The sequence below is a fragment of the Peromyscus maniculatus genome, chromosome 3, assembly GCF_049852395.1.
Source record: "Peromyscus maniculatus bairdii isolate BWxNUB_F1_BW_parent chromosome 3, HU_Pman_BW_mat_3.1, whole genome shotgun sequence".
Lineage (NCBI taxonomy): Eukaryota > Metazoa > Chordata > Mammalia > Rodentia > Cricetidae > Peromyscus > Peromyscus maniculatus.
This window is the reverse complement of record NC_134854.1, coordinates 20,013,378-20,034,510: the sequence shown is the minus strand read 5'-3', so window position 1 is coordinate 20,034,510 and position 21,133 is coordinate 20,013,378. Positions and strand designations below refer to the sequence as shown.

Sequence of the window (21,133 nt, the reverse complement as noted above, 5' to 3'; positions counted from 1 at the left end):
TTGCGCTGTCCGGAAGACAGGGGAGCATATTCCTGTTGGGGAACAAAGAAATATAAAAGCGCATGACATATCTATAAAGTACTGAAAGGCCCTACTTAAGCTATCACAAGTTCCTAGAGCCCAGACAACATTCTAAAAACTTAGACTGGTTTCCTGAGAAAGAACAGCTAACTCAGAAAGAGCCCAGGGAGAGAAAGTCAGAGGCAGAGGGACAATAGAGAAACCGCTTCCGCCAAGTGACACAGCTGTTCAGAGGCACCAACCTCCTCTAAATGAAGCAGTCGAAATCCAGATGGAAGTAAAAGAGAAGCAGCATTCTGCACAGCCAAGCGCCCCGTCCTGGGCTGCATCTTTCTGCCCCAGCACTCCCCCACCCTCCTGCACACCCCAGGGACTTTTGATGGGACTCCAGAGTCATGGCTGATACTCCCACAAAGCTTACAATGCCCCGGCTCTATCCTAAGCTTTGCAAACATAAACACATTGGACCTTCCCAACTGCCCCCCCCAAGCAGGTGAAATGATGCCACTTTGGTAGATGAAGAAATTGAAGCATAGGCAATGTACTGGATAGTTTTTATGTCAACTCGATACAAGCTAGAGTTATCTGAAAGGACGAAATTGAGAAAATGCCTCCATAAGATCAGGCTGTAAGGCATTTTCTTAACTAGTGATTGATGGAGAAGGGTGTAACCAGTGTGGGTGGGGCCATCCCTCCGCTGGTGACCCTGGTGGTCCTGGGTTCAATAAGAGAGCAGGCTGAGCAAGTCATGGGAAACAAGCCGGTAAGCAGCACCCCTCCATGGCCTCTGCATCAGCTCCTGCCACCAGGTTCCAGCCTGCCCTGTTTAAGTTCCTGTCCTGACTTCCCTCCATGATGAACAATGGTATGTGTAATCCAAATAAACTCTTTCCTCCCTAACTTGCTTCTTGGTCATGGTATTTCATCACAGTTAGAAAGCCTAATGAAGACAGACAGGTTGAGTAACTTGATGGGATGTCACACAGCACATGGCAGAGTCTTAATAGGAACATAAATCCATGGTTTGAAGCAAAATATTGTCCTACTTTCAGGTGAATAGAGCCAGCATGAGATGAAGAGAGAAGAGCACTCAGGTCAAAAGAAAGCCTTATTGATAGAGCAATGCTATGATTGCTAAACACAAAAGGGAAATGGTAACAGACACACCAGAATGGTTGCTTATAAATACTGAATTACTGTAAAATGTCAGGTGGGACAATGGCATTGTGATCCTGCTTTTAGGATCTTATGTAAGGCTTGGTGGCACGGCTTTCTCCCAGCACTTGGGAGGAAGAGGCAGGTGCATCTCTATGAATTCAAAGACAGTCTGGTCTAGATAAGTGTGTCCCAGGCCAGCCAGGGCTATATAGTGAGTACCTGTCTCAAATAGAAAAAAGAAGCAAAAGAAGGAAGGGAGGACCGGGCGGTGGTGGCGCACGCCTTTAATCCCAGCACTCAGGAGGCAGAGCCAGGCAGATCTCTGTGAGTTCGAGGCCAGCCTGGTCTACAGAGCAAGATCCAGGAATGGCACCAAAACTACAGAGAAACCCTGTCTCTGATGAAAAAGAAAAGAAGGAGGGGAGGGGAGGGGAAGGGAGGAGAGGGGAGGGGAGGGGAGGGACATACTAAACACAGACTAAAATAAAGTCCTTGGAGATGAATCCATGGGGTCTGAGGTACACATTTAAGAATGAGGGGTGAAAGGATCAACTAGTGACTATAAACTGGTAAGTATTACTGGCTGGATAGAGGAATAAGGGCTCATGATACTATTTCACCTTTGCATATTATGCGAAATATCCATAAGGAGGATTCTCTTTCTTTCTTTCTTTCTTTCTTTCTTTCTTTCTTTCTTTCTTTCTTTCTTTCTTTCTTTCTTTCTTTCTTTCTTTCTTTCTTTTGGTTTTTTGTTTGTTTGATTGTTTTTGGAGACAGGGTTTCTCTGTGTAGCTTTGGAGCCTGTCTTGGATCTCGCTCCATAGACCAGGCTGACCTCAGACTCACAGAGATTCACCTGGCTCTGCCACCCAAGTGGCTCCACCACGGCCTGACATAAGGAGGATTCTAAGCAATGCTGTTTTCTTTCAAAAATGGAGTATAGTGCCTCTTCCTCCAGGAGACTTTCCACCAGATTCTCCTCATCTGGTCTTACCTGGACCTTTCCTAGGGCCTCTGCAATTGTATGCTTAAACTCTGACTCTTTCACTAAGAAGCAACATGAACTCAGGGACTTTTTCTCATCTGTTAAAAGGGAGAAAGAGCCAGGTAGTGGTGCATACCTTTAATCCCAGCACTCAGGAGGCAGAGCCAGTCAGATCTCTGTGAGTTCGAGGCCAGCCTGGTCTACAGAGCGAGATCCAGGAATGGCACCAAAACTACACAGAGAAACCCTGTCTCGAAAAACCAAAATAATAATAATAATAATAATAATAATAGTAATAATAATAGAAGAAGAAAGAAAATAAAGATTGCATGAAAACGCACAGCCCGGGCCAGTTCTAGCAGCTCTTGGTTTTGCAGCAGCCTCATCCTTTCAAGAACAGAACAGCCCAGCTGAATGAATCAGCACAAGATACCAGAGCTTGGGGAGACTGCACAGCTTCCTCTGAAGCAGATTTGATCCCAGTGGCAGCAGGTCACACTGTTGATCGTGGGGCACCTGTGATGACTAGTGAACACCCACAATTAAACAAGAGAAAGAGACTGAAATGCCACTAGAAAAACACACAGGTGATCATCTCGTCTGTAATACTAAGCAGGAAGGCTGGTTTTTAAATACAGCACACATGAGAGGTCACACAGGAAGAGGCTGATCAACAGAGAACGAATGTGAGTCAGTTAAACATCAAGCAGCTGAGAAGAGAAAAACAAGATGCCAAGAGGGCAAGGGGGCAAGGTCTTCACGTAACTGTCCTCTCGGAACAAATCAATGTGAAAAGGCAAATGACCCAGTAGCAAACCAGGCTAAAGGCCACCACCAGACTCTTTGAGCTGCTGACGAGACCAAACATCTCCGTGAGCCACCCGGAGCAGAGGACCCGGGGCTGAGCTTGGAGGAACAGAGATGGGAGACAAGCAGAAGAAGGTGGAATTCTCCATCTCAAAGCCCACATCAATGGGAAGAACACCAGAGTATGGATGCCAAGAAGTACATGCATTTCTTGTTGATAAGCACAACAGTCAAAGAAGAGATCTGAAGGGCTGGGGGATGGGGGATGAAGGGCTCAGCCAATAAAGTGTTTGCCAGGCAAGCTTGAGAATCTGAGTTCCCATCTCCAGCACCCACATAAAATGCCAGGTGTGGACACACGCGTATGCAACTCCAGCACTGGGGGAAGGGGAGGTAGACATGGGCCGATCCCACTGTTTGCTGACCCACCAGCCTGACCCGCCAGGTGAGCCCAGGTTCAGTGGAGACCATATGTCATTTTTGAGAGCAACTGAGGAAGCATTAATACCCAGCATTAACGTCTGGCCTCCACAAGCATGTACACAAATTGATTAATTAATTTAATTAAAAATTTAAAAACTGAATGAAAACAAGAGATTAAAAGAAAGAGGGGCTGGAGAGATGGCTCAGAGGTTAAGAGCACTGGCTATTCTTCCAAAGGTCCTGAGTTCAATTCCCAGCAACCACATGATGGCTTATAACCATCGGTAATGTAATCTGGTGCCCTCTTCTGGCCTGGAGGGATGCAGGCAGAACACTGTATGCATCACAAATAAATAAATATTTGCCGGGCGGTGGTGGCTCACGCCTTAAAAAAAAAAAAAAAAAAAAAAGAACAAAAGAAGGAAAGAAAGAAATAGCTGGGCAGTCGTGGCACATGCCCTTTAATGCCAACACTCAGGTGGCAGAAGCAAGCAGATCTCTGTGAGTTTAAGGCCAGCCTGGTCTACAGAGAGAGATAGAGACAGAGAGACAGAGAGAGAGAAACTGTACAAATAGCTTGGGGAAGGGCCCCCCAAAAGCAGTAGTTCCAAGAATATCAAGATTCTTCAGCCAAGAACGCTGGAACTGAGCTCTGGTTTCTCAACTCCTAAATGGCCATCCTTGCCTGAAGGATATAAGTGAGTGATGGTACAGTGAAACTACGGAACTAGACCACTCAGTAGCAGAAAGAATTATTTATTGGGGATCAAACTGCCAAGGTCATCTCTTGGGGAGACAGATCAAAGAGAAGAGAAGAGAAGAGAAGAGAAGAGAAGAGAAGAGAAGAGAAGAGAAGAGAAGAGAAGAGAAGAGAAGAGAAGAGAAGAGAAGAGAAGAGAAGAGAAGAGAAGAGGAGGAACAGGTTTTTTTATATGACAATCAGCAGAATGGGGACCCAGCTAATAAAGGCTGTCCAGATTGAGTGGTAACTGGGTGCCCTGGCCAGTCAATTGGCCCTTAGGGAAAAGTTATGAGGTTCCTGGAGGTTTAAGAGACGTTCCTGGTGAGCAGATACTGCCTTAGAGATCTGCTTTTCTTGCAAACAGAAACCTTTTGGCTTATTTACCCAGGCAAAGTCCTTCAGTTTAGGACAATGTCACCAGCACTGCCATCTGGGGGATGAGGGGCTTTGGACTTGACAGCTATACATGAGGGCGTGACGGAAATGCAAATCCAGACATTAATCCGTCCTGGTGAACAGCTTGGGAACCAGATGTCTGGATTTTCATGATGGAAATGGCTTACATCTAACTCCTGATTTCAGCCCATCTCTTAAGCTCGTTACCACTTCAGAGTAGAGAATGTCACAGGAGCCCAGATCCGGGTGCTGCAGAGGGCCACTAGAGAAAGGTGTGCCTTCCTGCTCAAAAGACTGCACTCTGTCTCTGCCATTGGAAGGACACCAACATTCCAAACTAGCCAAAACAAAAAAGTTAGTCCAACTAGGCCCAATCACCAGGCAAAAACCACCACCCCTGAGGAAGGCTGATTCACTTTAAGCCATGCTAAAGATGCGGAAGGGAAAATTATTCCTTTGATGAGAGCATGGATTTTTTCCTTACAGAAAGCCCTGCTCTCACAGCAGCCACTTAGAGAGGAGCCATTCAGCTGGATTATGCCTGCCAGTTCTCCTGAAGTAGTCACACCAGCACAACTTTCCCTTTTTCTTTTCTCTCTCTTTCTTTCAGATACTGGCCATGGCCTGGGCATGCTTTCCGAACATTCTGGGCTTTCTCATCCTCCGTCTGTCGCTCCCTACTACACCCCACGTCTGCCCCACGGATGTTTGCCTTGGGCCTCTACAGTTGCGCTCCACGCCCAGCTCCAGAGGCATGGTTTCCATCCTCCTCAGCCAGGTGTGCGGAGACTTTTACAGCTTGCCTGCTCTGGGGTTTTTCCTTTAAACTCTAATAATAATTGTCCTCCAGCCGATTCTTAAAGTGCTAACAAGACTAAAAACCCCGAGAGGAACCCCAGTTTTCTGAGTAACACATTAACACCCTAGATGGCGCTCCCCCAAACTCTCCAGTGACAACAGCACCAGTCTTCAAGCTACCTGAAGATCCGGCGTACCTGGAACGAGCTGCAGTGTTGTTTGGACTTGCTGGCAATTGTTCCCGACAGTGCAACTGAACTTTCATAATCAAAAGGGAGTGTTTGTCAAGGCTTCACCTTTGGAAGAAGCCTTTCTGGGTTCATCTACCTTCAGACAGCCCAACGGTATGCTTAGCAGCTCACTTGTCAATTCCACTGGTCAAGAATAAGACCACTACCACGATTTAAAGCCAAATTTGAAGCAACCTTTAAATAAATACTGGCCAGGTGGATGGGCTCTGGCCAGGTCCATACCCAGGTTCCTGGAAAACGGCCCAGAATCAGGTTTTGCAAGGGCTTAAGAAGAAAAACCCATAATTCATTACATTTTCCATCAGGTCCAATCAGGGGCAAGCATACATCCTGACATATTTATCTCCAGCCTACGTCCAATCAGGGGCAAGCATACATCCTGACATATTTCTTGCCAGTGACCCTCCCGCCCACATGTGATCGAGCACATCCGGTGCAGATGGGCGACAACCACGTGGCTTGTCATCTCCCATAAACAAGCCTCCAGCATTTCAGGAACCATCTGTCCTTGGGCAAGAGGCCTGCAGATCAGAGGTATTTTTGTTTCATAGATCTCTTAAGCATAGTAATTAAAACTGAAAATGTAACTTTGGCTCTCACAACTCTCCATCCTGCTTTCTCTTGGAGATCATTCATACACATTTCAAGTATTTCCAAACAATTCTTTATTTTGTTAGGAGATGGAGGGGACTACATGGATGTTCTATTAAAAAGTGAAAATATTCCCAAGAAACCATAAATCTACAGCAGAAAATCTTCCTCCACTCACCTTGCCATGGGTTAGTGTGTCAAACTAATGAGTAAATCAACGAACAATATGTCAAAATGTCATGTGACCGATACTCTGAGGGATATCAAGGTCTAAAGAAGGTCCCTGATCACAGGAGCTTAAAATGTAGCAAGAAACAAAACAGCAAGGATTTCAAAGATTAGTGTCCTTAGAGCCTCAACATTACCACACTGGAGAGCTTGAGCAGGAGTTATTTTATGTCCTGAGCTGAACTGTGTCTCCCTAAATTCTAATCCCAGCACCTCAGAATGTGACCACTGTAAATGAAGAAAGGTCTGTAACGAGGTTATTAAGTTGATGCGATAAAGATGTCCTCGTGCCTGGAAATTATGCTCGCGCTCTCTCTCTCTCTCTCTCTCTCTCTCTCTCTCTCTCTCTCTCTCTCTCTCTCTGTCACACACACACACACACACACACACACACACACACACACACACGCTTGCTCCCCAACAATACCCATGCTTAAACATTCATTAAGACTTTTTAATAAACCCCAACAATAAGAGAATGGGAAGGAGAGAGGGAGGACAGACTGGAAATCAGGATATAACCTCAGATGGCATCACATACAAAGATAAAAGAAATCATCCCACTATGTCAAGGAAGAGATGCCATAGGCAAAGTCGACCTTGCCTAGATCTTCATATCAGACTGTTAGCTCTCCAGAATTGTGTAAATTAATTCCAGCCATTTAAGTTGCCCAGTCTTTGGCACATTGTTAAATGAATATACTCCAATAAATACACAGTTGTTCCCAGTAAGGCAACTGTTTCTTTCATTCGTTTATTCTGTAACCAAGATCAAACACTGCATTTGGTCCTGTCTCTTTGCAGGTCTCTTTTCTTCAGCCTTTTTCACTCATAATACATTTTTAAAGTCAGGCCCACTTTCTATTAGATTGAGATTAGAGAATTTTGGCCAGAACTCGACAAAGATCTTCTTGGATACTTCCCACTGCACCACTTCAGAATGTACAAACGCCGGTTTCCCCATGTGTGTCTGACCACTTGGTTGAAATATAATTCCCCACTGGAAAGGTCCCTTGCTCCTCTTGTAAGGAGTCAGTCATTTATTTACCAGGTCACACTTTGAGAAGACGGGAATTCTAACAATCATTCACCGAAGGGTTTTAGTAGCTGTAGACAATTCTTACCTGAATCAATGACTATTTGCAAATTACAGGATGATTCTTGCCTTGTTTTCTAATTCTGACATCTTGTTTTAAATTTTCCTAGGTGATATCCTTTGGTTAACAAAACTAAAAATAACACAATAAAATAAAAACCTTGACTTCTCTGTCTCAATTTGACTCATTTGAGAAGTAGTAAACATCCATTATGGACTACTGGAATTATTTTTAACCCAATGTTACAATCTATTTCTAATTAATTTGTTTTTGTTTTGGTAATCTAGCACATTATATTAAATTTATCTTTTTTATTTTTCTCTAATTTTATTTTCTGTGCACTGGTGTTTTGTCTGCATTCATGTCTGTGTGAGGGTGTTGGATCCCCTGGAACTATAGTTACTGACAGTTATGAGTGGCCATGTGGGTGCTGAGAATTGTACCTGAGTACTCTGGAAGAGCAGCCAGTACTCTTAACCACTAAGCACCCTAAATTTACCATTTTTAAGTGTACAATTCAGTGGCATTAGTATATTCAAATGTTAGAATCCACCAGCACTATTTTATCATCCCACACAAACTCTATACCCATTTATTAATACCCATCTTGTTCATAATATCCACTACTTTTCTAAAAATTATAATTCATACTCATGTGTATACATACATACTCATAAGTGCATAAAGTATAAGCATATGCATAAGCCTGCATATTTAAAGGATGAAAACTACTTTTGATACTCCATGTAGAGCAACTGTCAATATTCAAACTTAGTAACAAACCACTAGCCAAAAACCTAGATGATACCATCTGAACCCACTCATCAAACACAACTTCAAAATAACCAAGAATTATGTGCTTCCAGGTGAGCCCCAGTGCCTGATGGGAGCACCTAGTACCATCTAATGTGCTAGTCAAAACCAAAAGCATGAGCCGGGCGGTGGTGGTGGTGGTGGTGCACGCCTTTAATCCCAGCACTTGGGAGGCAGAGCTAGGCGGATCTCTGTGAGTTCAAGGCCAGCCTGGACTACCAAGTGAGTTCCAAGAAAAGGTGCAAAGCTACACAGAGAAACCCTGTCTTGAAAAACAAACAAACAAACAAACAAACAAACAAAACCTAAAAGCATGACACTTCAGAAACCATCCAAAACAAGAAGCATAAAGGGGATGCAGACAGTAAATTTGAAATAGTGGGAAAGTGCAGGAAAAACAATAAACTTCCCCCCATGAAATAAACTTCAAAGAAACAAACAAACGAAAAAAAAAAAAAAAAGGAGGAATAACCTAAAGATTGACAAAACTTCAAGGACTGCCAACCAAAGGCCAAATATAAACTATGATGAATAAAACAAACCTGCCACAAAAATACAACTTGGCCAGGTGTGGTGGCACACACCCTTGATCCCAGCACTGGGGAGACAGAGGCAGGAGGATCTCTGTAAGTTAGAGGCCAGACTGGTCCAAATAATGAGCTCCAGGACAGCCAGGGCAATGTAAAGGGACCCTTTATAAAAATGAAGATGGATGGATGCATGCATGATGGATGGATGCATGCATGCATGATGGATGGATGGATGCATGCATGATAGATGCATCATGGATGCATGGATGCATGGATGTATGATGGATGGATGGATGGATGGATGGATGGATGGATGGCATGCATGTTGCAGGGTGACCGAATACCCACTTATAATCTATACAAAGCTCTAGGTTCCATCCCCATCATTTCCAAAATATAGCCACTTCTAAGGAGAATTTAGCTTTCCAAAGAGTTTAAATATTATGTTATAGGCAATAGTAGCCACACTGCATCGAGGCACATTAAGAGAGTTAGTGATGCATATAGTCTCTAGAGTCAAGCTACCTGTATTCAAACCATCACTCAGCCATTTACAAGCTGTGTGACCTGAGAAGATACTTAATCTCTCTGTATCTCATGAAACACATCTATTCTGTACCAGGTGAGTTTTCCCATCAGAATAGTAGAGATAATAATAGCACAGCCTAGGCCTATTGTGGAGATTCAATAAGCACTTGATATATAGTGCTTACTGAAGTGCCTAGCTGCTCTAACTGTTATACTGTTGATATAATACAGACATCACTATCTGCATAGCCTTCCTGGACATTAACTTTCTGACCTGCCATGAGCAGCACCTTCCCTGCTTTTTCAAAGATGAATAAAAAGATCAAATAATGAAGCTTGGGTCTTTGGTCACCTCACTCCCTAAGATGATCCTGAAAACAAGCCAAGCACCACCCCCACCCCACCCCCCAAAAAACAGCACTTAGAACAGGGCTGGCAAACAGTTGGTGTCAACTACACGTTTGAATGCAGTTTTAAAAACTGTTAAGTGCTGTGCCTGTGAACACAAGGCTGTTACCATCACAGGAACAGGAGCCAATCTCTGAGGATTACTTGGGGAGGTGTGAGAAGAATGGAAAGGGAGAAGCCCAAGACGGGGAGACCAGCGTGGAAGCTGAGGTGACTGTATAACTACGAAGTAATAAGGACCTGGATTCAATGGAGTGGCCAAGACACAACACTCCAGGAAAGGAGGTGGGTTAACTGATACCCCATTTTCCACATGTCCAGATGCCTGCAGATAGCCTCTCCTGGCTGCCCAGAGCAAACAAATTACAGGTAGAAACTAAAAAACACCAAGAAGATATCCTCAGTGCTAGGTGAGCAAAGTTTGAAATATGACTGAGATACCCAAGCTGAGTTTTACAGCAAACATCTGAAAGTACAGGCTGGAGCTCAGAACGACACGCATGGTCACTCTTCAAAAGATGCGTAGGGGCACTGAAGGGAGAGGAGGCGTGCACTGGAGACGCCAACCTCCCACAGAACTCAGGGACTCTGGAGAGAAGCTGCAAAGGAGAATTAGGGAGGGTGAGCAGAAAGAGATCAAGCCTGAGAGTTCACCACAAATGCTAATGGCGAGAAGCCCACAAAATTGGTAAGACTCTGGGTCACATGAGGCTAGCAGTGAGAACAGGATTAGGGCTGAGATCACTGGAGAGAATGTCAAAAATCAACAGGCAAGAGAAAAGTAAGGAAAAGGAGGAAAGCACAGCCCCTATACAGTCCCCTTAAATAATCACTCGAACATGGCTACAAAATAATACCTGGGCCCCAAGGACACTCAAGGCAAAGACCCTAAAATCTATACAGGACTTTGACACTATGTATTTAATTCTGCAAACAGTTGGACTAACTTGCAAAGAAACCAAAGTTGTTACATCCTTATCAAAGAGAGGCCTTTAATTACGTGGTAGTGAGTGCCTGAGATGCATACCATCCAAACTTCCGCATGCACAGGATTTCCTGGGGATGGGAATAAAATGCAGATGCTGATGCAACAGGCCTGGGGCCAACCTCCAAAGGTTCCACAGCTAACCAGCACCTAAGGAAATCATCTAAGCAAACCTGTCAAACTGCTCTCTGGACAGACAAGAATTTCAGCAGCAAGGCTCCCCAGGAGGACCATGTGGACAATGTCGTCGTCACTAAAGCAGCCATAGTTCAGCCACCAGGTGGATGTTTAGTGCTTTCAGAGTTTCAGTAAAGCTCCTGTGTGGTTCAGGCGCCTGTCCCTGTGTTTGCAGTTGGGTAGAATGTCCCACAGACCCCAACAGACATCTTTTGATATTCCCATTGAATGTCATGATTCCCTAAAATGCTTTCCCATGTTGCATGCCACGGGATCGACATAGTCATGAATGGTCCCCTGTTTTCCATAGGGTGATAAGGAGCACCCAGAGAGTCCAAATTCCAGTAGCAGAAGTGGGCTAGAGGGGCAGGAGAGATGGCTCAGCGGTTAAGAGCACTGACTGTTCTTCCTGAGGACCTGGGTTCAATTCCCAGCACCCACATGGCAGCTCACAATTGTCTGTAAGTCCAGGGGACCTGATGCCCTCATACAGACATACACACGGGCAAAACCCCAACGTACATTAAATTAATCTTTAAAAAAAAGTGGGCTAGCCGGGCGGTGGTGGTGCACACCTTTAATCCCAGCACTCGGGAGGCAGAGCCAGGCGGATCTTTGTGAGTTCGAGGCCAGCCTGGTCTACAGAGCGAGATCCAGGAAAGGCGCAAAGCTACACAGAGAAACCCTGTCTCGAAAAACCAAAAAAAAAAAAAAAAAAGTGGGCTAGAAACCAGGTTCACCTACTTGTCAGTCACTGAGTAGAGAGATTGTGGGGGAAGGGCTCTGGTAGCCTCATCCTCCTTAGGAATGTTAAGCCAATCCTCTGCAGCTCTATTGACATGATGCCCAGCACTCAGAACGGTCATTCCACACCACATTGTGTCTAATTCTGAAACTACTGAACAGGCACCCAGGACTACACACATCTGTTCAAACTAGACTCCCTCACACAACTTCCTTACCAAAAGTATGACACGCCTCACATACAAGAGCTATCTTATCACAAGCAGTAAGGGTATCGGGAAATACCTGACTCTCCCATCAACAGTGTCCGTGGATAGCATGTGCAGACTGTAGCCTCAGGTGGAAACCAAGACAAAGCCACCACCTAACAGTCATCAAGCAGAGCAGTCTACTGGAGTTGGATTGCAAGGAAATCCCAATACTGGCAACTGAACTGTGTTGTCAACACCAAAAGTCAACAGGAACCAACTAGGTTCTTCACTCACACAACTACAGGGAAGTTTTCCAAAGGGAAAGGAGACTGTATGTGGTATCAGATATTTCAAAGAAACAAGCCTGAGCATCCAACCATACTCCTCCACATAGGCCTCAGGGAACCACTGATTCAGCAGGGTTCTGTGGCTAATGCAAGCATTTAAATGAGTCGGCTGGACCCACCCACCGGGAGAGTCTGGGTGGAAAAGTCCTAAGGGCAGGCTTGCTCTGCTATGATTAAGTATTTGACTTAGGGCTGTGTCCCTTCAACAGACCCATCTTCCTCCCCACACAAAACCAACCCACAGCTTCAGGAGACTAGTCTTCTGTGTGAAGGCCCACCCTAAAACCAAGGACACACGAAGCAGGGGAGCTTAGGACCAGGAAAACTGAGGATTCGAGAAGCAGGGGCGCTTCAGATGCAGCAAACAGCAAGCAGAGAGTGGAGGAACAAACAGTCCAGCAGGCCTAATCCTCAGAGATAATGGGAGATAGCAAGGGATGGCTCAGTATGGACACAGGGTAGAAGGCGGTCGCAGGGCGAAGGGCCCAAGAGTTGGCCCTAAGAGAAGCCGGTGCTCCTCTGGTATCTTCTAAAAGAACTCAATGTCCGAAAACAAGATGTGCAGCCTGATTTTCTTACACTGCACATTGCCCTCCTCTCCTGCCTTCCAGTCTGTTTCTGTGGACCAATGTCTGTAAAGCTGCAGGACCAAAGTGGGGGAGTACTAGACTCCCCATGTGTCAGACCCGGAGCAAGGAAGGGCCTAGAAGAGGTCTGCGCATTTCACCTTTGGACACCTACAATGGCTACAGAAAACCACTGACACATTACAGTAACCAAAAGGAGCTTCCGGGCTGGGCGGTGGTAGCGTACACCTTTAATCCCAGCACTCGGGAGGCAGAGCCAGGTGGATCTCTGTGAGTTCAAGGCCAGCCTGGGCTACCAAGTGAGTTCCAGGAAAGGCGCAAAGCTACACAGAGAAACCCTGTCTCGAAAAACAAAAACAAACAAACAAACAAACAAACAAAAACAAAAAAAAAAAAAAAAAAAGGAGCTTCCGGATGCTTTGAGTTGCTAAAATCTAAGTTCTCAGATAATTATATGAAACTATATGACCTTGATACCCAAGCAACAAGGAAAACATGAGCAAGACTGGAATTTCTGAAAAAGAGAATGAAGTGACCACTGCCTTGACCCTCCTTGGAGTTAGAACACCATTCCCTCCCCTTAACTTGTCCTATGAGTCTGCTCTCCTGCCTTGTCCATGAAGCCAGCAGTGAATCACGAGGCAGATTACTTGGTTAGTGGCTGCCAGACCCAGCAGATGTCAACTCATTCCTGAAATGAGGTGACAGCTACACACCGGCACCTCCTAGAGCTCTCTAGATGATTCAAATGCCTGGGAACCAGTGCCCAAGAACAGACTAGACCTGTCTAAACAAGAACAGTCTAAACAGCAAAGGAGTTTACAGGGACAGCGATCAACTGCACATTGTCCTGGGACTTCCTATCTTCCACTGGTAGAAGGCGGCAGGATTGAGAACGGGAGCGATAAAGACCTTCCAGTGCATTAAGTCCCAAGGTCTATCCCTAACAATTTCAGAGACTCGAAAATTCCAAACATTAATTTCCATCACAGGAACCTGCTCTCTTAAAATCCATTCTGGCAACAGTAACACAGCTCACTTTATGCAAGATGAGGTGCCAGCAGTGGTGGCATACGCCTTTAATCCCAGCACTCGGGGGAGGCAGAGGCAGGTGGATCTTTGTGAGTTCGAGGCCAGCCTGGTCTACAGAGCGAGATCCAGGAAAGGTGCCAAAGCTACACAGAGAAACCCTGTCTTGAGAAAAAAAAAAGATGGGGTGACTAATGTTTACAATCACAGGACTTGGGAAGGAGAGGGGAGATCACTTCAAGGTCATCCTCATCTGCATAGAGTTCAAGGTCAACCTCAGGTCTTGGAGAACTGACTTCAAATAACCTCTCTTTCCTTCCTACTAGCCCAAACCTCAGTCGGCTTTACCACTGCATTACCAAGACCTGACAGTTCTGAGATGGACACACAGGGCTACCATCCAGGCTGGATCACTGAACAATCACCAAACCTAAGCTTTCTTTCTTCCAACTGTAAAATGAAGACAAAACCCACAAAGCACTTGTTACTGTTGTGACAATTACTACTTGTAAAGCACTTAGCAGAAGGCACCTGGCAGCCGGGCGGTGGTGGCGCACGCCTTTAATCCCAGCATTCGGGAGGCAGAGTCAGGCAGATCTCTGTGAGTTCGAGGCCAGCCTGGGCTACCAAGTGAGTTCCAGGAAAGGCGCAAAGCTACACAGAGAAACCCTGTCTCAAAAAACAAAAAAAAAAAAAAAAAAGGCACCTGGCACACAGGAAGCACTCTGTAAACAATTAAGAGGCTTCATTAAAAGGCTGATTTCCAGGGAGGAACCCAACTTCTCCTGGTCATCACTCACACCTTCCCTGTAGGCTTGCCTTGCCTCATGCTCTGCTGCCACAGTCAGTCAGCAGACAGGGCAGGAAAAAACCCTGGAGCCAGCATGGCAGGACTGGAATAGCAGATTCAAAACATCCTAATGAGGAGGTCGTAGGTCTCTCACATCACAGTTTGGGGTTTCTGAGTCATTCTCTATTGCAGAGATGGCAGTATCTAATTCAGAAGACAAGTTCATTAGCAGAATTAAAACTGAAAAGCATTTGGAATGGAATTTGGTATCTAGTAACCATACCTTCATGTCAGCTACTATTGTTTTAAGCACATGTTATTTCCTGGATGTAGCATGGGTTCTCATTATCCAGCTTCTGATATGCTGTTGACACTGGGGTGGATCTTTCCTATTTCTGTTTATTCATTCTGGGATATAGCTACACTTCTGAGAAGTCTCCCTTCAGACCAGCAGAAACTCCTTCTCTAGAGCCGCTCTCTAGTATAGGTTTGGTTTGTTTGCTTGTTTGTTTTCTTTTTTGAGGCCCAAGTCCAGTTCATTTGCAACACTGGAAAGATCAGGGTACACAGTTCCAAATTAACCAATGACCACAGCACCAACGCACCTAAAAATGGGGGACAGGGAATCAGCAGCATAAACACCAGCCCTCCAGAGTACTGTTTTTGCTGTTGTTGCTGCTGCTGTTGTTTGTTTGTTTGTTTGTTTGTTTGTTTGACGGATGGATGCTTTCATTTTATCACTGAATTCCTTTCTTTTAGTTCTAGGCTGATTTAAGCCCAGCACTGCAGCCTATGTCTGGGTTTACACAAGAACATCTCTCACCGCTTACAGCTGATCTTAAGCAAACATTCTCTAACTTTTCAGTTTCAAGTGGTTTAATTCCATCTTCCTTAAGGCATAAACTTAGCCATTGCTGAAGAGGCTTTCGAGATTGCCTCAAAAACACTGATAGTTCCAGATCATTATTGCATGAAAAAGACAAGTAATTTTTTGACTGTTGAGTTGATGGGAAAAGTCAAATAAAAAGATACAAAGGAAATGAATTATGTGTATGAATCATTCACACAAAGACCCAGGAAACTAAAATGAGACTAGGAAATAGATAGCTGTGGCTACATCTTTCCAGTCAGCCTACTTAAACATTCCCGTGGTTCCCTATAGCAAACGAATTCTGTCACAACTGTTGCCTTCCCAAGCTCACAGGCCAGTTTTGTAAGACTCCATTGTTCCACTGGGGTGGACTTTTCTCCTTCATGGGCTGCCCAGTTCTTCCCAGGTATGTCAGTTTTATCCCATATGAAATATTTCCAGTCTACAGCTCTGTGCTCAGCTGCCAACATGGCTTATTACACTCCAAGGAAAAAACAATTAGCACCTCCTTTATCTCAGAATTGCCCAGAACTAACTAAAGCTGGAAGAAACAACCAATTGGGCATGATGCCCAAATACAACTCAATAGGAAACATTCATTCTTGGACTAAGCTGGACCCACAACAGCTTCATCTGGGACCTTTCAAGACTACGTTGACTATAATGTCCTTGATCTACAATGGGAGACATTCGGAGAAATGGGCTTATGGAATCCACAGATGTGTATGGACCTCAGTGGATTTTGAATGCAGTTCAGACACATCATAAACAAGGACATGGAGCCGGGCGGTGGTGGCGCACGCCTTTAATCCCAGCACTCGGGAGGCAGAGCCAGGCGGATCGCTGTGAGTTCGAGGCCAGCCTGGGCTACCAAGTGAGCTCCAGGAAAGGCGCAAAGCTACACAGAGAAACCCTGTCTCGAAAAACCAAAAAAAAAAAAAAAAAACAAGGACATGGAGCCTGGAGCCTGTGGTGGTTTGTATGTCTTTAATCCCTGCACTTGAGAGGAAGAGGCAAGCAGATCTCAAGGCCACTCTGATATACATAGCAAACTCCAAACCAGCCAGAGCTACATAGTAAGACTCAGTGAGAGAGAGAGAGAGAGAGAGAGAGAGAGAGAGAGAGAGAGAGAGAGAGAGACTGAGACTGCCCAGATAACAGTTCAAAGTGAATTATCTCCAAGACTATGTCTTTGCTTTGGATGCTAGGAGGCCCAAGTACCTGCAGTAAGGACACACTTGCATCTCATTATCCTAAGTTCATATCTCCCTCTGTCTGTGTCTCTCTGACTCTCTGTCTGTCTGTCTTTCTGTCTCTCTCTCTCTCCCTCTGTCTCCCAAGATAGGGTTTCTCCATTTAACAAACAGCCCTGGCTGTCCTGGAACTCACTGTTGACTACCTTCCAAGAGCTGGGATTAAAGATGTGAGCCACCACGCCCAGCCAGCTTCACCTACTTTCTGTTTATCCTGGCTTTCTCATCCACTCAGAGCTGGTTTTGTTATGTCCAACTGGACTGTAATTGTATGTCTGTCTGTGTCAGCCATCAGAACTGAAGAGGTGAGTTTCAATGAATAAATAACAAAGAACACAGGTTTCCAAAAAGTAAGGGTGAAAGGAATATTTCATTTTCCCTATCTCTCATGATTTGCATAGAACCAACTGTCTTTTTTTTTTTTTTTTTTTAAGATCAGGCTGGCCTCAAACTCAGAGAGCTGCCTCTGCCTGAGCCTCTGAGTACTCAGACTAAAGGCATGTGCCACCCCTGCCTGGATCCAACTGTCATTTTCCTATTAATAACTTAGTAAGAAAAATGCAACTAAAAAGTTGAGCCTGCAACCTTAGTTACGTTTCTCCATACATGCCAAGTCTAACATTCCATTTCGAGGTATATGCCACAATTTGGTGCCCACTATTACTTTAATCTCCAAATAAAGTAACACTGCTTAATTCCTCAGAAAATACATAAATGAAGTGTGGGTATTTACTCCAGAGAACGGATTCATACCCATCATTGTATTCTGATATCATCAGAAGTTAACGTAAAGAAAAGGGCTATTGTCTTGAAAGAGCGAATGTAGCTTCCAAAATAATTCACACACCCTTGTGCTCATGCAGACACATGAACGAATACACCCAGTACACACTCTTGAGGGTTACACTCCCAGTAGTTACAGAGAAAGGGCACCTAAGGCCCCCAGTCTGGGAACAAGAAGCCTGTGGATTTGGGGAGCTTGGAGAGACTCTAGTCACAGAACAGCATTTAAATATATTTGTCTGCTTACAATTTCCATTGCAAATGTGATTAGTTTGCTTGAATAAATAAGAATATGATGTGTTGGCCATGTTTTCCTCTTGAGGGTTATCACAGAGTTTTGATTAAGGACAAATGTTTGAAATGTTGGGTATATTTAAGTTCACTGCACTTAAAATGATCTAAGAAGTTGTATAGGCTTGATTAAAGGGCTGCCTTCGTGAACTTAAAATTAAAAGCAATAAATTCCGATGATTCGAGTGATTGGGACTGAATATGGTATTCTGCCAGAAAAGTTGAAATGCAGTCCAGAGAGGCTGGAATGGTGTGCAGGTTTGAAGAGACGGTGAAAGAGGAAAGGTCAATTTATCGGAGCTGCCTTCTCCCTGGGTTCGCGAACGATTCACATTACACAGAATTCCTTTTAAGTACAACTTCACAGGAGTGACAAGCTCCCAGGACAATCTGTTTTGTCATTTCCAAAAAGAAGCCTCTCCGAGGCTCGGAGGCTGGCTTGTAAGTGTTGTCAGATGGAGAGAGGGAGGGGAAGGATGGGAGGTGGGGGAGGGGAAGGGTCCCAGGACTAGCTGCGTACACGCGCAGGCCAAGTCCCCCAAGCACTTTCCAAAACGGAAGTCAAGGTGACTTCCCTACCCGCGGGAGGGCGGAACCCTTGAAACGTAATAGGATCAGGCTTCAGCCCCAGCTGGGGCCCCCTGGAAGGAGAAACCCAGGTCAACAACAGCCGGGTCAGAATCAGGAGAACCCCGAGGTGGCAGAGGGGTCTGTGTGACCCCGGGATCTTTCCTGTCCCGGGCCACCTGGCCCCATCCGCGCACTCCTCCTTGCTGGCCCGGGCTCCGTCCCGCGGGACACTGCTCCTTCCCGACCCGGCCAAGTGGGAGTGTCCGGCTGGCAAAGTTTCTGCAGCACGATCGGGCCGCGGTACGCACGCGGCCGCAAGTGCGGTCCCCTGTGCCCTCCCTCGGCTGCAAGGTGGAGCCCCGCACACAGTCCCCCGGCTGCACCCCGCCAGGCGCCAGGTCGCCCCTGCCCGCCGCGCTTACCTTGGCGGCCGCCATGCTTCGGCCGGGGTGCGGGCGGCTACGGGACCCGCTCTCCGGCTGGTTTGCACTGGGGACCCCGGCGACTCACTTCCCGTCCCGGCAGAGGTGGGGGCGGCGATTCGGCCCGGCGGCTTGCGTTCCCGGCCTGCCTCCCCACGCCCTCCCGGCGCGGGTCATGCGGGTGCCGCCAGCCCATTGGCTGGGCCGGGCCAGGGCCTCCCGGGCCCGCGTGATCTGAAGGCCTCTGCCCTGTAGCCAGGGAGGGCCCTAATCTGGAAGCTGCTAAGGGACCAGGACACGTGACTCTAGCCATGCTGTCTAGCTTCAGCAGCCACCTTGGTGGGTACCAAGGGCTATGAAGAAATGCAAGCCACTCTCTCCCGAAGACAGGTGACCTGGTGAGGGAAGCTTCTGCTTGGGCTGGGGCCAAGGGCTCGTTCTGGGCCCATGAGCGAGCCAAGTAAAGGTGGTTGGCACACAACACCTGCAAGTTGACACACATACTCTCTCACATACCCACCTAACTGGGGCAGGTTCTTGCTAGGTTCACCTTGGTTTTTGCTTCAAGAAGGACCCCACTGCAATACCATGAGGACTCCCCAAAGTATTGACTAATAGAAGCAAAGATAAACAACAGGCCAGCCCACTTGGAAGATCTAACTTGATAAACTCTTTAGTACAGAACACACATTTGTAGAGCTATTTTGCATCAACTCTGTATATTAGGACAAAAGGGGTTACAGATCATAAAGAGTCTTCGGGCTAGGGAGATGACCAGCATGTGTTAGCTTTCATGTAACCTCCTAAGGCAATAGCTTGTTCCCAGGTCACCGAAAGAACAATGAAGCCTGGACAGCCTCTCAGAGATGACTCCTGAGGTATGTCAGTCCAGTGGGTAGATAACAAGAGATGTCCCAACCATACAGAATGAGGGGAGACAGGAGGCCCAGAATTGACGGGGCCCCCAAGGGTTTGGTGAGAGAAAGCAACCTAAGCTTAGGCACTGCTGCGGGAAGAATGTGGATGCCAAGAAGGGGCTGTGTTGTGGCCTTGGGTAGCCTGCAGAAGGATGTAGACTGCCTGGAGGCTTTTAAGGCTAGGAGCAGCTTATCTAAGTTCCAGTGTAGTTGAGTCTCCACCCTGTTGCCTGAATGTATCCCAGATTCCCAAGTTAGAAACTAAATCACCAGTGTAACATACTGAAGTCCTAAGGGTTCTGCCCTAGTATCCGTCGATGCCTTCATAAAAAGGCGTTTGCAACCCTTACATTCCAAGTACCAGGAAGGGGGGAGCAGGTGGACTGAGAGTTCCAGGAGAGCCTAAACTGTCTAAGGAGACCCCCCTGTCAAAAAAGAAAGAGAAAATAAACAGGCTAGTAGAAGTGAGCTTACTCTCGTTGTCCTCTGCCATTGGAGGCCATAGCTTTCCTGTCCCTGGAAGACAGAGTACTCAGGGAAGCAGAGAGACAAGGCCCTGACTTGTTGGAACCTTGATCTGGGACTTCTCAGCCACCACAACTAAGAGGAAGAAGTTTATATCCTTAGTCTCAGGTACTGTGTGGTAGCACCATGAACCAAGCTGACAATCTGTTTGATGTATGGATGGTCAGGATGCAACTACCAGAATATCCAAACAAGATGGGTGAGAGTGGGGTAGGACTAACAGAACACAGAACCTGAAAACAGAGGGCCTTAATGGCCGACTGCATGTGGGATTAGAGGTGGGGACTCATCAGTTGTTCGTGGGCGTGCAGTACAGATGTCTGGGAAGATACCCAAATGAGTAATACCGAAGGAGGGGGTTGGTCTACTCAAGTGCGCATTTGCAGCATGCAGAAAGTGTTAGAGAAGTCCACGAAAGAAGCATTACTTGCCTGTCCAGGGGCTCAGGGAGCTTCTCATCTCTTACTCTGCTTCTTGAATGTGGCCTCTTTGCTGTCTGTAACTTCTCTGTCCCCCATTTTAGAAGGTCGTGGTGGCACACATCTGTAAACCTGTCCCGGCACTTGGATAGTAGAAGCAGAGGATGTAAGGTTCAAGGGTGCCTGGGATGCATGAGATCTAGCCTTAAGCAAACAAACATTTTAAGAAGCACTTTAAATTGCTTTCAACAGCTAGGGACCACTCTGAGAATCTGAGCCATCTCTCTACCTCCATTCCTCAGTCACACTTGTGAAGTTTCTGTCATATAGAGGAAGATTATCAATAGGCCCCCGGATGTGGACATCTTTCCACCCACTAAACATATCATACTGTAAAAATAGACCATAGATATGTGTTTATGTTATTTCAATGTACGTGTAAAATCATTCTCAGTT

At 46.0% G+C, this 21,133-nt stretch overlaps 1 protein-coding gene across 2 annotated transcripts in view; it reads right to left on the bottom strand.

Annotated features, from left to right (window-relative positions):
• Window positions 1-18,991, bottom strand: part of Slc25a13 (solute carrier family 25 member 13) — a 181,997-nt gene extending 163,006 nt beyond the window's left edge. Inside the window, exon 1 of one of the 2 annotated variants that reach the window (XM_006986884.4) lies at window positions 18,817-18,991. In XM_006986884.4, the coding sequence (XP_006986946.1) occupies window positions 18,817-18,831 (15 nt within the window). In that variant the 5' untranslated portion in view covers window positions 18,832-18,991. The remainder of the gene's footprint in view (window positions 1-18,816) is intronic. The other variant, XM_006986883.4, reaches the window with a different exon arrangement.
• Window positions 18,992-21,133: the final 2,142 nt, after the last annotated feature.